Source organism: Polyodon spathula, chromosome 8 (genome assembly GCF_017654505.1).
Source record: "Polyodon spathula isolate WHYD16114869_AA chromosome 8, ASM1765450v1, whole genome shotgun sequence".
Lineage (NCBI taxonomy): Eukaryota > Metazoa > Chordata > Actinopteri > Acipenseriformes > Polyodontidae > Polyodon > Polyodon spathula.
In genome coordinates, this window is record NC_054541.1 from 21,628,552 (window position 1) to 21,644,580 (window position 16,029).

Below are 16,029 nucleotides of genomic sequence, written 5' to 3' on the forward strand. Positions count from 1 at the left end.
AAAAATAAACATTTGAAGCTTCTTACCCTTTTTTAATTTTAAATAAACAGGACTGGAGTTACTTGAACAAAAAAAGTTACTAGTTACGGTAACAAATAGTTACTTCTCAGGCACAGTTTACATTTTACAGAGATTTTTTTTTTTGTTTAGTCAGACTGCAGCTCGAAATATTTTTTGAAGATCAAGCTATCCAACCCACTCGTTCCCTCCTCTGAATCCACTGTCTAGCAAAATTATATGAAAAGTGCATTTATGTGACATGTAAGGTTTGACTTGCACTGTCTGTGTGCTTTCTGATTGTTAATTTCCCTAACCCTTGTCCTTTTTTATAGTTATTGGATTACCCCCCACCACTGTAATTAAACAAGTTTTCTGTATAAAAACACCTGTAGAAAGATAACAAAACAAAGATGACAGAACTTTTACCTCAGCTCAAGTCACAAGTAAAATGTTAGTCCACCTCTCAAAACCACTACACAGTTTGATACAATTAACATTCTCTGCTTGCGAGAGTCCCAGGTTGAATTGCAGGAAGTGTGTTCAGGTCAGAATTGAGGTGTGAGGAGAATGAATCACTGTGTCTGACTGTAACCACCACTGTTGTTCCTCATATTACAGTGAGGAATACATACATGAGAGCTGTTCAGGGCCTCAGTTCTGTGCTGTAGCAGTGAGGATGGAGTGTATCGGCTTTCATAGGGTGCACCAGACTGAGGATGAGGGGAGGAAAAGCACAGTATGAACTCTGGCAGATTTATTAACCTTGCCAGGGGAAATATAAAACGCCAGAAAAGGGAGGGAGAGGGAGACAAGAGTGCTTGCTGCATGTCAGGGCCTGCTGTTGTGTTAGCAGGGGGTGCTGGTTAATCCCTGACTTCTAAGAATACTTACCAAGCCCCCAGCCACTGTCCTACCTGGATTTGATTTTGCTCTGGGTCTCTGCGATGAGTTGAAGAGATGCAGACCTGCTGAGCCGTGTCCCTAAAGTGCATAGACCGTTTCAAGGATGCGCTTTTGGCATTGCGCTGTTTATTTCCATCCCAAAGAATATCAGTAACTTGTTTTTATATACTTAAAATATTTCCTCAGGAAAATTCTGTTCGATTTAAGCAGTCTGGTTTTCTATCCACTTGTGGACATTTTTAAAGTGCAGCACTATTCAGATTTAAACTAATTTCTTAACACTTTTAGGATTTGCTTGAATAGTAGTGTTCTTTGATTCTATGGAAAATTAATTTCAAATATGAAAATCAATGCTTTGTAGCCTTTTTAATCATATTGTGTGATTAATGTTAAGATGTTTTCATGTCAGTTCTTTTAGATTAAAAAAAAAAAAAGCATTCCTACAAGGTTTGTATCTTTTATGTAATAAGATTAAATAAAAAAATACCAGTGAAGCATTGATAATTTGATAATATTCAAATTATCTTTAAATAATGTTTAATTGGTTAATGTCATCTAATTTGTCTTAGTGAAAAGGAATTAAAATATATATGTTTTTGCTTCTTGCAAAGCAATCCATTTTGTACCCTAAAAATCCAGCAATGACACAGAATTCACACAATCATCAAAAAGAAAACATTCTAGATGCAAAAATGTTGCAAGTGTTAGGAATATCATTTGGTTCCTCTCCTGATATCTATTCAAAATGTAACACGTAGACTATCCTACTTTAAACGACCCAGGTTTCTAACATTGTATAGCTAGACAGGAGAATTTTAAATTTTTTACTGCTTATCAAAGTACAAGTTAAACAGTAGATACAGTTTTAAGTCTTGAAAAGTGAACTGGGAGAAGCTGTCTGTGCAGCTTGTTTCTTTAATTGTAATAAACATATGAGAGAAATATATTCTGGAGTATTGAAAATGTTTGATTATGGGTTAAAATGATGGTTATTGTAACAACAAACAAATATAAGTTTATTATATAAATGTGTATTAATATAATAAGCTACACAGACACATATCCATGCATGCTATAAATGCAACCGAAACATAAGATATATGTATTCTAACCTGTCCCGGCATACACTACTCCCAGACATATATTTACTTTGGTATATATACATTTTCACTCTGTACAATTTGAGAGACGATGTGCGCACGCGCACACGCACACACATCTCAACCACGTACAAAGATGTAGTCAGCCATGACCTGCACTCCAATACATAAATATGGACAGACTACCCAAAATAGTTCTGCTTTTGTAAACAAGCTGTAGTCTGAACCATGGGGGATCAGTCTCCTTGCCAAGGGGTGAGAAGATTGTATTTGCTGCCTATTGAGTTTTGACCTCTCTCTGAAACCTCAAGTTATATGAGGCCCATAAATCAAAATTCCTCCGTTAAAATAAGGTTCAGTTTCCTGTTTGTCATTGAAGGCCATGTCATTGGCTGATGGCAGGACTGGACAGGGATTTCTTCTTGATGTGGTGCAGCGCCACCTAACGCTTGTGTAAGGGAAGAACATTACAGATTACTTGTAACATGCTGAATGGAGATTTTCTTTTTTTAAAAGGCCTGTTCTCTAGAACGTCTGAAGTTGCATTTATAATTGATTTAAGATCTTGTATAAGAATCTTTTTATGTCATCCTTTGTCACAACTGAGGCAACAGTTCAGAAAGTTTAAAATGATTTATGTTCAATTGACTGGAAGATAAATATTTTGGGACACCACTGTTGCAAGCGTCATGAATACAGCCACCCTACAGTATCTGCTTTGGGACAGATGTCAACAATATCAGGAAGTAGAAGGCTAGTGTTTGTGAAGTATTTGTAACTAACAAGCTAATCCCATAAGGTTTACCAATGTTGCTCTTCCATTAGTTACACAGGTCTGCAATGTACAGTTTTTAAAGAAACACTTGTTGTGTCAAACATGTGTTTTCATTTCAAAACAAACATCAGAAACTACACCAGGTTAAATAAATCTCACAGTTTGCTTGTTTTCCCTTCTTGTGGGTAAAATCATATCACTGATTTAAAAGCATGTCAGTCAATAGGTGGCGGAGCTGATTGGTTATTGACAGGAAAGAAGCCAGTAAAGTGGTGGGGGCAATTTCACCCTCCAGGTGTGTGAGAGGATGACATCACAGCCCAGGCTGGTTTTTGTAGGTAGGATTTTAACTCGCCCGTGCCACCTCTGTATTTTCCACACATACACACACCCCGTGCACCAGTGCATGCAAACATATAACAAAATATGCACAGGGCCAGGTGTACCCTGCCTCAAGGTGAAAGACCCAGGAAATCCTAGGTATAAAAGCAGATTTCTTTAATCTAGAGCATTACTAGATATCATGTTCTACACTGAAAATGCAAAAAAAGAAAAAATGTTTCTTTCACAACCTCACTTTAGAGACCTATACAATGAATGGATGTGCATGGATAATAGGTCACAACATATTCTGACACTCTCAAAAAGTAAACCAAGGAACGCTCATGCCAAGTTTCCAATTAATAGATGGGTGGTTGTAAGGCTGAGAAAATGAAAGTAAAGAAATACTGGCATCAACTACACAAGTCAATGGCAGAGCTGATATTTCATTACCATTATTTGAAAGTGTTCTAGTATATTATATACGTATGGGTGTGCACAGAGCTTTAAATCATGACTCTTCTGAGCGGAGTCCTGATGCATCTAGCAACCAGCCCCCAAACACTGCCACTGTGCTGCACTGGTAAGATTTTTAACAGTATATTTTAGATTAAGTGGTGGGGACAATTTCACCCTCTAGGAAATAACCCAGGAGGTGCAAGGTAGTCTAAAAGCATGGTTGTATACAGATTTTTTTATTTATTTTTTGCTTAGTACTAGATGTCATGTTTTAAAACGTTTTAAAAACCTCCCATTTAAGACCTTTTTAGTGACTATGAATAAAATTATTATTGAAATATTTTGTTAGATACAATTACTTTTAATGTTAAATTGAATTGTATACATCTGAATTGCCACTTTCCCTATAATATAGAGACAGGTATCACTGAAAGAAGTAGGTAGCAGGTTCAGTGAAAGGGTGTTTGCAAAGGAGGCTTTGCTGAAATGTGGAAGATGTGAATTTATATATTTTTTTTTAGTTTTTCTGATTATGAATTGCCCATGTTTGAGTGAAAGGACAAGGCTCAACTCGACTAACTTTGAGCTGCAAGGTTTCATATCATTTCAAAAATCTCATTTAAAATGCAGTGAGGAGGTGCAGTTTGTAAATGTGTTACAGTACAATAATAAGACAGAAAAGGGACTGAATGATAACACCCAGATACACAGATAGATAACCTCTGTATACACTCATTAGCTAAAGGTAAAGAATGTCTTTGGCAAGTTTCAGCACAATTAGATAAGGGTTCTGTCAGCAGTAGATAATGGTTGGGAGATTGGCTGATCAATTCACAGGCAACACCATGTGCTTAATAAAAGGATGTTACAAGTCGCTGGTTATATATAATGTAAATAAAATATACCTGTGATTGGAAGTAGTTCGACAGGTTAATAAAGATGAGAACACTGAAGAGAATCAGGAAAGATATTTTTTTTTATTTAGGTGCAGGGCCAAGTGACATTTGCATGTTCCTTGAAGGCTCCTCAAAATCGTATTTCTACCGAGGTTACCAATGCAGTTTTTATGTATTGGTACTCGCCTCACATTTTCAGTCTGTGCAAACATATGTATGAGTCCATGTTCCCTGCCATGAGCTTCCAGAATCCTATGGAAAATAACACTGTGGTGTGTTCAAGAGCATACCCTAGACTGACCACTGGCTCAAATTTAGAGTGGGATAGATGAAACTCATCTTTTGATGCAGAGCCCCAGCAGTTGTGAAAATGAATGAATTCATGAGAAGGGAACTAAATTAAATGAAACTAATTGGTTTGGCCACAGTTCACATATCCATGCAGGTTTTAAGAACAAATAAAAAATCTTGCTGTTGACTGTTCTTTTGAACTTGAAGGGGTTCTTTCATGTGGTAGCGTCATTTGGGACAGCATTGCTTTTAGGTTGCTGTTAACTAAACGAGTAAAGGCAAGCACGCATTTCAGATTGCAAATGATACTGTTCATTTATCGTTAATCTTACAGTGCCCCAATGAGAATTCTGCTTTAACAGAAACAGGTGTTTTGAAAATTTTAAGCTACATTTACAGGTTTATTTACAGCATGCTGGTGAAATGAATATGTTCTATTCTGGAAGAGTTATGGATTGGAAATTAATGTTATAGATTTTGGAGCATGACATTAAACAGGAAATTATATGATTTGGTAGAAATTGGAAATCAGGTGCCAATATAAAATACTGATCGAATTTATCACCTGTGAAGATGGGACAGCCCTGGAACCATAAACTGCGTTTCATTTGCAACTGGTTAAAGGGAAGCATGGAGCTACTCATTTCCCAGTCATTGTAGCTGTTCGTCAATGGGGTTTAAAGAGACAAATGGCTGTGTAAATAGCGTGTAAAACCTTTTGTGTTATTAGCTCTATGTGGCTCTGTATTACTGCAGTGAAACAAAAAAAAGTACTCTCCTGTATGGTAATTAAAATACCTTGGGATTCAGGTATTGGAATTGAGAATTTCCCTGAAATTATAGTTTAAGATTATCTGTTAATTATTAGAGGTAGAGTACGGCACAGTCAGGCTCTTGAAGATCATTAATCTTCAAGCAGGAACTGTCTGCTCAAGACTCTGAGGCTGTACCTAATCACCAGTGAAGAGAGGCAGGGACTCGACAGCTAGGCAACCAGGGGAGGGGGTCGGGAAAGTTGAGAGGGGGTGAAGGGGTACGATTTAGTGAGGTATGAGTCATCTTAGTAAGATTGAGCCCGGGACAACACTACACTTTGCTGGGTGTTGAGTTATGGATTTTAGCTAGTTTTAATGGAGTTAAAATTGTTGTATTTTAAAGTAATTTTAATTGAGCTACAACAGGGGCTACAATACTGCATTCTTAACTAAAGCAAAATGTAGTTTATTATTATTATTATTATTATTATTATTATTATTATTATTATTCACAGTTTCAGATATAAATTAGGCAATATTCACTATGTGTCAGCCTACAGCCAGTCATGTAGGTGCTTATTGTGAACAATACAGACAGGATACAGAGATGCCAGCAGCAGACATGGGAAAGTGATCAATTTTACTCATTTCCTGCCTGGTTTTATTGATGCTTTTAGGTTGCTGTTGTCACTTGCGACTCAAACCCTGCTGGATTGGATAAACGAGTGTCTGGAGAGTCTTTGCTTCATAGACTCTTCAAGCAGAGTAATTGAAATGTAATCCCTGCATTGCTTCAGATAGGGTGGGTCATTTTAGATCAACGGGAAGTTTGAAAAGTCACTGATTAAAATGTAATTATGGCTAGTCTATCTTTTTAAAGTGATTGTTTCAGTCAAACTAAACCAAAGTCTGTCAAAGTGTTGCCAATCATGTTTTATAGATCATACAAGTTGTGGAAGACAGTTGCATAACAAGTACAAAAGTATGTGCTACATATTTTCCAATTTTCATTTGCCTGGCATCCTAGAAATCCCTTTGTTGAAGCTAATAAGAAGTAACATTATACAAATTTGTTAAAGGAAGGAGCAGGTTATTAAGAGTGATTTCTTGTTCTACCATTAGTTGTTTTATCCCCCTCTGAACATTTACGGTGTTAAATCAACCATAGTCTTGCTATCCTTTGGATGAATTGGACCTAACTAATCCCGGATGTGTTCTTAGGGCACCCCTGTGATGGGAACATGTGTAGACTAAACGGGGTGCTCTGTTGGATGAGCGGGAAAGTTGCATTCGTAACCATTATCCTCTGCTCTAGTCCTGGAGCAGCAGGTAATAATCCCCCAAGACACTTGGAGTCATCTTGTGGAGACTAGTCCACACCAGCTCCAGACAAAGGGTGGGCTTATTGTATATTGGGTGTGTGGGAGTGAAGAGTAATAATTAAATGGACAGTGAGAGTATAAAATAGTCTATTTAGATAGTTGTTGCTTTATAAGCCAGGTTAAAAATATGACCTCAGTACTGTAGGTGTTTCCTGTAAATTTGTTAAAACAGAATCATATTTCTTGTATGTGAGGTCCCTATATTGGCAAAATTGCATCACCACCTAGTGGAATATTTAGAAATTGCACAGATGGTTAAATTTGAAACTTTCAATATTTTAAGATACACAGGCTGTACGTCTTTAATTCATAGCTCCATTCTGTCTCCAACAGGTGGACATATATAGCCTCAGAAATGTTTGCTTTCCACCTTATGAATGATTCAGTTGTTATCTAAATGTGTCATTCTTGTGCAACCCTTTGCCTTATGCAAGGCAACAGTGTGCCAACACGTTGTGTGAACAAGATGACATTGTGTGGGATTGCAGCCCATTCCTGGCACTATAAGAGGGAGTCCTGGGAAGTGGGTTTACTCGGGCCGATTTCGCAGGGATCGGTCAAGGGTAGCCCAAAGGTGCTCAGTGGGGTCTGTGTCTGGTGAATAAGTATTGTTATTGAAAATCAATATTTGTGTTGCCACTGTGTATCCTCAATCTCTCTTTGTTCAGCACTCTATTTCCATCTTTGCGGTGCGCGGACAGTGTGAGCTGGGGCATTATCTTCCATACAAATACTGCCCTCTTTGGACACGTGACCATTGAAGTCCCTCTTGGAAAATGTTGATGTATTGGGTAGAAGTTACAGTTCCTTTGCAGACTACCAGCTGTGACCATCCACTGACTGTCCTGTTGGAGCATTTTTTTTTTTTTAGCCAATAGTTATTTTCATGAAACTGTGTATAATACGTTCATTTCCAACACTTTATTTGATTACTGCATTCTTTATAGTATCTGCTTGTTACCTGCAACAGTACAGTATGATTATTTTATAATCTTCAGGGATTTGTAAAAAAGGTATGTTTTGATATACTGTACAGGCTACTGCAGAATAGAGGGGGGAGCTGGGATCCATAAATACCAGTTAATGCAGAAAGCTACAGCGAGAGAGAGCAAAAAATTATGAACTATTACTGTTTCTCAGATAGCAGAATGTCTATTGCTCCCCATTACTACCCCACTGGCTACAGCATTTGGAATAGATAACACTCAGGTACTCAAGTGTACATTATTTGCTGTGCTTGAATACTCTAATAGGTTTTAATTGAAATTCAAACTCTAATATTTCCTATAACCATTGAAACATAATATTTTTGTTGCCACTATCTCCTCAATCTCTCCTTTTATTTAGAACGGTGGTTATGTTCTTTATTGGGCTACACTGTCAAAACACAAATAAAGTGTTGGCATTTCATTTTTCACTGACCCACTGCCAAGGATAACTTTTCTACAAATTATCATCACGACTGTTTTCTTGTGTCTCTATCTTTAGGGATTGTAGACACGATTAATTCAGGTTATTGTGATTACTGTTTGAAGCAAAGCATTTTGGGTTGCTCTTTTAAAATACAATTTAGGAAATAAATATCAGAAAACAGTGTCAGCTGACCGCAAAATAGTAGAGCCCTGACCTTGTGGTGAAGTTCCTATCGTAGCAAATTACTGACAGCTGTTTGTATGACTTTGTTTCCTCTCAGGCCAGCAGGTGTTGGGAGTGGTGGAGAACCAGAGTGACTGGTACCTGGGAAACCTGTGGAAGAACCATCGACCATGGCCAGCCCTGGGCCGGGGCTTCAACACGGGTGAGTACCAATGCTACGCATTTAACTGAGGGACACCACACATCTTCACATCCTGATGCACAGTTACATTTTAACCTTGTACTTTGAAATCAAGATATAATCTCCATAGCTATATCGTTGTAAGGAAATCTGTAAATTAACACAAAATCAAAGAAATTTGATTAGTAATGTATTTGTAGAGGCAGCTGAAAGAAGCTCCCACTGCTCTCTGTGCTCATTGGTTTCCTTGACAACACTGGTGTATAAAAGCAGGTGTATAAAAGACTGCAATCCGTCTTTGTTACAGGTAGGAGTAAAACGTGTAGAGGAGCTCCAGTCAGTTGCTGGTCGAAGTAACCAAGCATTTGTTTGTTTAAAACCCAGAAGAGGTAGGGGCTCCTTTATTTGCCTAGGCTAAGGACACTTTTTTGTTTATTGTTTAAACTTTATTTAGTTTTTTGTGTCAATAAACTATGCTTTGGTGCTTAAAACGCATTTCTTGTGTTTGTGTTATGGCTGCCTTCCTAACTACTCGGCTGCTCTTTCACAGGCCTGTGTTTGGACTTATTTTCCAGACTTTCCATTTTTAATATAAACCACTATCTATAAACTGTTCCTACAGTGTGGACTCAATGTTTTAGGGTGTTTTTGAAAGCTGAATTAAGTAAGAGTGTGTCGACACTTGTATTTTCCAAGTAATTACCTTGAATAATTTGGAAATTGTTAGGTATGTATTAAATGTAATAAAACATGTTAAGTACTCAACATAAAACAGTGCAGTCCCTCGGTTTCCCTTGTTTGTACAGTTAGCATCAACTAATCACAGCCTGAAAGTGTTGTTTAATATAAAATCTATAATGGTTAATTTGTCTTACCTTTATCCTCTCATGAAAGCGCTGTGCCTAGGGAAAGTAGGAGAACATCACGCAGGAGGCCGGCTTCACGGTCCTCCTCATCCTCTCCACCAGTCTCGTAGATTGGAGAGTTCTGACACACTGCTACACCTGCTCCCTCTGCACCATTACAGTCACAGGGAGTATTATGCACAGAATGGCAGCAAGAGGATCTGCTGTCTGTCGCTGCTTCTGAGGAGGCAGGTGATCAAGAGGAGGGTGACTCAGATGGCACAACACGAGCAGCGCATGTGTCATTATCAGCTGAGCTTTTGCCACTGATAAAAAGGGCCACAGATGTTTTAAATGTTCCACGGCCTCTAGATGACGCTCAATTTTTATTTATTTTTTTCTAAATTAAGTTGTCTCCAATTTTTTTTATCCTGGTTTTCTCCCCAATTTAGTGTGCCCAATTATTATCTGTATCCTCAACTCACCGCTCGCAACCCTCCCCGCTGACTTGGGGAACGGAGGCTGGGGCACGCGTCCTCCGAAACGTGCTCCTGCCAATCCATCATTTTTCGCGCTGTGTATCCATAGCGAGGCCTCCAGACCTATAGTGTTGGAGGACAACACAGATCTGGAGGCAGCGCTTGTGCGCTGCCCCCTAGGAACTCCGTCACGGTTGGCTGTGACATAGCAGCACTAGCACTCCGACAAAGCGGCAGCCCTAGCAATTTGCTGCCACAGGCCCAGGACCCCTTTTCAGGGAGACACCTGGAGTACTGGAGTCAATGCACCTCGGACACCTGGGTGCTCAATACTCTACAGACCGGCTATTCTCTACAATTCAAACACGGTCCTCCTCCATTTTGGAGCGTGACTAGAATGCTAGTCATGGATCTGCGAGATGCATTGTTGTTGTCTCAGGAGATGACAGCTCTGCTGCAGAAGCAGGCTATTTGCACAGTTCATCCTCTTCACTTGGAAGCAGGGTTTTACTCCAGGTACTTCCTGGTGGCCAAATGGGATGGTGACCTCGGACAAATCCTCGATCTCAGACAGGTCATCCCATATCTTAGTCGACGGTTCAAAATCTTAACCATGCAGCTGTTGTTGCAGTCACTACAATGACTGGTTCACTACAATGCACTTAGAAAAGTAAGTACCTCAGTTTTGCTTTCCAAGGACAGCGTACGAGTTTTGGGTTCTACCGTTCGGCCTCTCTTAAGCCCCCTGTGCATTTTCAAACTGCATTCAAGCTATTCTGGCCCCATTGAGACTCTGGGGCATCAGAGAGCTTAACCACAAGGACGATTGGCTCATTTGTGCTCAATCTCCAGTGCAGGCAGGGGCTCAGTCTCCAGTGCGGGAAGTGTTTCTAGCATTTAGTGTTCCTAGACATTTTTTTACAGCAGGTTCAGGGCAGACATGTGCTTGTCTGAATGGACAACATTGCTGTGGTGGCATACATAAAGCACCAGGGGCGGCCTCAGGTCCCCCCAGTCTCCACCAGGTTGCCCGCAGGTTGTTGCTTTGGATGCACCATTATCTCCTTTCACTGCGGGCAGTACATCTTCCCGGGGGGTCAGACGTGGGGGACGTTGTGGCATCCCGACCCATTGATCCTGCAGTTGCATTTGAGCCATGTGGCTCTGTCCAATAAAGTTATTGACACTAAAAAATGCCTGTCTTGAATATATTATTAGAGTAACATTTGTCGTTATAGAGCTTTTAACTTATCTCACAGACAGGGAACCGAATCCGTAATAGCATTGCCCCTCTGCCCCCCCTTTTAACCTCTGCGATCTGATGCATGGCAATCTACGAGTTCTGGGTCACGGTACCAATGTAACAGAGTGGAGGCGAGTGTCTTAACCACTATGCAAAGGAGGCTCTTCTACATGCGTGGTTATAGAGCTTTTCAACTCATCTCACCGACAGGAGACAGAATCTGTACCAGCAGTGCATCGCACAACACTGCCTCTTACATTAGGAACACACTGAGTTCATTGTGATTTATATATCATACTCTCGCTGCCTACCTACAGCCAGGCATTGTATACTTTTACACAATTGAGTACGTCAAACACACTGTTCAGCTCTTTTGCCTTACAATTATTCTATTGTTCTAATAAATTGAATGTTCCCTTTAAATTATTACATTGTCAGTGAAAGGTTTTGGGTGGTTATATATTGTACATAAAATGAGAATGACCAAAGGCTGGTTTCTTGTGTGGCTAAGGTGCTCTGCTGTATCCCTCTTAACATTGTGTGTGTATGTAGATGGTGCAGACAGACCGTCCCCCTCACATGCTGTCTGCTCCTGTGTTTGCAGGTGTCATCCTGCTGCTGCTCGACCGGCTGCGCAAACTCAAATGGGAGCAGATGTGGAGACTGACAGCTGAGAGAGAGTTGATGAGCATGCTGTCCACCTCGCTGGCAGATCAGGTCTGTGATGGGAGGGGCATTGCGGGGCCAGCAGCACATAGTCAACCCCCAACTAGTGTGCCCATAACACCATGCCAGCTTTTTGAATTATATGTTGTCAGCTCAAAGACAAGGGTCTATAGATGAGTATTTTGCTTACAAGTAACAGACAAAAATGAAGTGTTTTACTTTATAGAACAAACTTTGTAGGCGCACGTGTGCTATTTAGCTCGCTGTCAGTTAATTTTTTCAGCCTATTTTTAAATGTGAGCTTCACCTTTTAAACCACTTCAGTACTCAGTATATTGTTGAGTATTATGATATGTAATAATTATTAAAAGATGGTATTGATTTAAAGATGGAGCTCAAATTAAAAGTAGAAAACATTACCTTGAAATGAGCAAAATTGCGCTATTGTGCCTGTATATACAATATAATACACATGGGGGGAAAAATAGGAATGTGGCAATTGACTGATATGTTAATACTGCAAATATACCCTATGGTAGTTCAATTTAAATGTGAACTTTCAGGGTAAAGGCTGCTACCCACCAGATGCAATGCAGCAAGCTACAATTTATAGAACCTGTACTTTTGAGAAGTATCTTTCACACCACAGGCGAAACGATAGACGACACGGGAGCACACAAGGGCGACACTGGAGCAACATGAAATAAATAGGATTGAATCAGGGTTTTGTTTTTTTGCTGTCTGTTGCACAACAGTGAGGGAATAGACCAGTCAGCGAACAGCTTCAGTGCACGTGGTACAGCAGGGTGAAGAACTATCCAAAATGATGGAGGAAAAAATAATACTTGCCTTGACAAAGATCATCTCGATTATAAAGATTCAGATTTGAAAGACAATATATGGGAGTCTATTTTGAAGGAACTGGGTAAGCCTGGTGTGTATGATTTATTGCCATATACCATATGCCCTGTACCTTCGGAGAAGACACTCATAATTTCCACTTCTTGTTGTTGAGTATGCACCAGTCTTGATCATAGTTTTGCCAATAGCAATTTTTAATAGTTGTATACAGCGATCCAGATAAGGTTTTGGGTCTGGGAGTAACTTACTACCCTCTAATTTTAATACTGAGAATGTAAAGTGTATTTTTAGGGGGTGAAATACAACATTACGAGTCATGAGTAATCTCAATTAAACACTGTACGATCTATAATGGTAATGCATTAGGCATTAAAAAAGAGCCTTCCATTTTAACTGCAATGTTACTTTGAACTGCTGTACAACCATGCGTGTGTTCTACAAGGTTCTTTATCGGCTCAGTGCATTCTTTTCGATGTATCACAATGACTGCAAATTAGTTATGTTACTTATATTTTAACATTCAATTCTTAAACTCAGTGAACATGTTAAAACTTAAATATGAAGCAATACAGATAAATAAAATAAGGAAATGCATTAATAAGTTATAAAACAGTTTAATATTCTAGGCACCTTTTCTTAGCGGTTGCCTCTGTCGATGGTTCCAGTTGGATTTGTAATTGGACTGGGGTGTTTACGCTTCAACCTGTGTAGCTTCGAGTTTTTTTTATTCTTACTGTGATTGGCTGAAGACATTGTATTTTGGAAGATGTAGTTGTTAGTGGAAGTTTTAAGGGGGGGGGGGGGGGGGGGCAGACAAGCTGTGCAGCAAAACTGCTGTGCGTAATTTTATGCATTAAATTAAAATTTGTTTCAGATTTTTTAAATGCGTAAAAACGGCAGCTACACAACTTTATATGGACTGCTGGTTGTGTAGCTCTGGCAGTTTTCAAACCTGTCGCATCGTCTCTGTCATTTCTGATGTGTGGTCATGTCGCTGCAAATGTATGGTAAGTATTTTATCTTGTAGGCAGAATTGTCATTTTATAAACCCTTGTTCTTTTTAATTTTTTTAAATGTAAATTATCTGGTGGGCTGTTTAATATTAAATGTAATAATGATAATAATAATAAGTTATACCCTCGGTTGGAGTGACTCCTATTTTTTTTTTTTTAAAGAAAAAGAAAACATCTAAACACCTATACATTTTACAAAACTGGAACCAAACAACTAGGAGGCGGATTTGAATAACCTATTTATTGATTTTTACAGCATTTGGAAGTACCAATGAATCCACCTTGATTGCATCAGTGCCTTGTTTTCAGGTGTAATTCCAGAATAAACACATATAGGTCGTTGATGCAATCCAGGGTGATTCCCCAGTGCTGTATAATGCTCTAAAAAATTGTCAATGGGGTATGGGTTGATCTAATCAACACCTAAGTAATATAATAATATAATTCAAGCTCTCAAGTGCGTTTGAATGGAAGTCCTTGATATGCGCCTCTTGGCGACCGCTGCCGAGAAGAATTTATGATGTGTAAGAGAAGACGCAGAACGTGTTCAGCAGAACAGTGGTGTTCTATAACCCTTTACTTAAGTTAATGCCCCCCAAGTAATATATTGTAATCCAGGTCTGTGTTCCCCAGGATATCTTTAACGCAGTGTTCAAGCAGAATCCCTTCCTGGTGTATCAATTGCCCTGCTTCTGGAACGTACAGCTCTCTGACCACACCCGCTCAGAGAAGTGCTACAAGGATGTTTCGGACCTCAAGGTCAGTGTCCACTCACTCACCCACTCTTTGTTTGTGTATCCATTTGAATTTTGGTGCCTGAATTGTATTGCTCATGAAAGGTGAAGGATGAACTCGCTGCCAGGCTGCTTGCTCGTAAAGCTTTTCATTGCATTCTCATCCTTCAGTCTTCAGACAGTTTGTGACCTGCAGGACTACATTAAAACACTTGATTTAGACATTTTTATCTTTGTATAGTATAATAATAATTCTCTTTCAACAGCAACATAAATGTAACACTAGAACTGCCAGATACCTAGAACCGGCACGTGGGTCACTTTGACCTATACACTTTTAAACTGCTTCGTTATGAAAATGAAAGACATACTATCGGATACAACTGTTTTATTCAGGAACATCATATGTAACATTTGCATTGCAGAAACACAATTTAAATATAAAATGAAACATAAAAGGCTTTATTTTTAAAATGAGCTCATATACAGCACAACTAGAAACGGTGAAAAAATATAATGAAATAAAACTGTAAAACCGAAATCGTTGTTTCTTATACTACATAAAAATAAAATATAACACTACTTCTGGTATGACGGCTTCATTGTCTCCTATGGATGGTTATTGTTATCCTACCTGTCATTTCAGTTTGCTGTATGCATTTCAGTGCCGTATTCCAATCAAAATGACTACTTTCAACCTTAGATATTTCCTTCTGATATATTCCCAGTTGCATTTGTGGAACAAAATGAAGGATTGTTGTCTTCCAGGTACACAGGAAAGTAAGCAACTAGACTTTCACTGAGTTGGCATCTTGACAAATCCACAATCAAAGCAATCTCTGTCTCGTGGTCAGTCTACAAACAAAGGCTTGAAATAGTGTGTTAGGAGGAGGGGGCGTGTCTTGTTTGCTGCATTTACAAAAATAATAGAATGCCTTTTGTTATGTTAAAAGAAAAAAAGACATTGTAATGCCTGGGTCACATTGACCCACGTGGCGGTTGTAGGTAGAACTGTTTATAATTTCATCATTTTTGCAATTCTGGCTATCAAACGGCATCAGGATATTTAATTCATATATTTAGGAAAAGTCAAAAATAGACATACAATTTACAACGGAAGAGTAATTAACATTTTAAATGCAAAATGGGTCACACTGACCCGTATGGCGATTCTAGTGTTAAAATAGCAATATATCAAAAGATTAGCTTTTGAAATTTCCTCACACACACGCACATTTTTTTTTTCACTTTATAATAGCATTGCTATTCTCGTCCACGTTCATAACCTGTAGATTAGACCTTTTCTTTCATTAAGTTCCTGTCACAGCTGTCAGTTTTCTAGCAGGTAATGACCAACAACAATATTATTGATATTGAGCTTTGTGACAGCCTAGTGCAGACATGGTACAATTATTGAGCTTACTGTACAGTTTTGCAATGATAGCACCCCCAATTATGAGATGCCTACTAGACCACCCTCTTCTCTGCTGTCTGATGTCACCTACACAATTGCTTTTTGCTGCATAATC

At 39.0% G+C, this 16,029-nt stretch overlaps 1 protein-coding gene across 4 annotated transcripts in view; it reads left to right on the forward strand.

The window, feature by feature from the left end:
- The window catches only part of LOC121319597 (LARGE xylosyl- and glucuronyltransferase 1-like), a 75,198-nt gene that overhangs the window by 47,369 nt on the left and 11,800 nt on the right, over positions 1-16,029 (forward strand). For all 4 annotated transcript variants that reach the window (XM_041257193.1, XM_041257190.1, XM_041257191.1 and 1 more), the window contains 3 exons: positions 8,576-8,680; positions 11,831-11,943; positions 14,400-14,525. In XM_041257193.1, the coding sequence (XP_041113127.1) occupies positions 8,576-8,680; positions 11,831-11,943; positions 14,400-14,525 (344 nt within the window). The remainder of the gene's footprint in view (positions 1-8,575; positions 8,681-11,830; positions 11,944-14,399; positions 14,526-16,029) is intronic.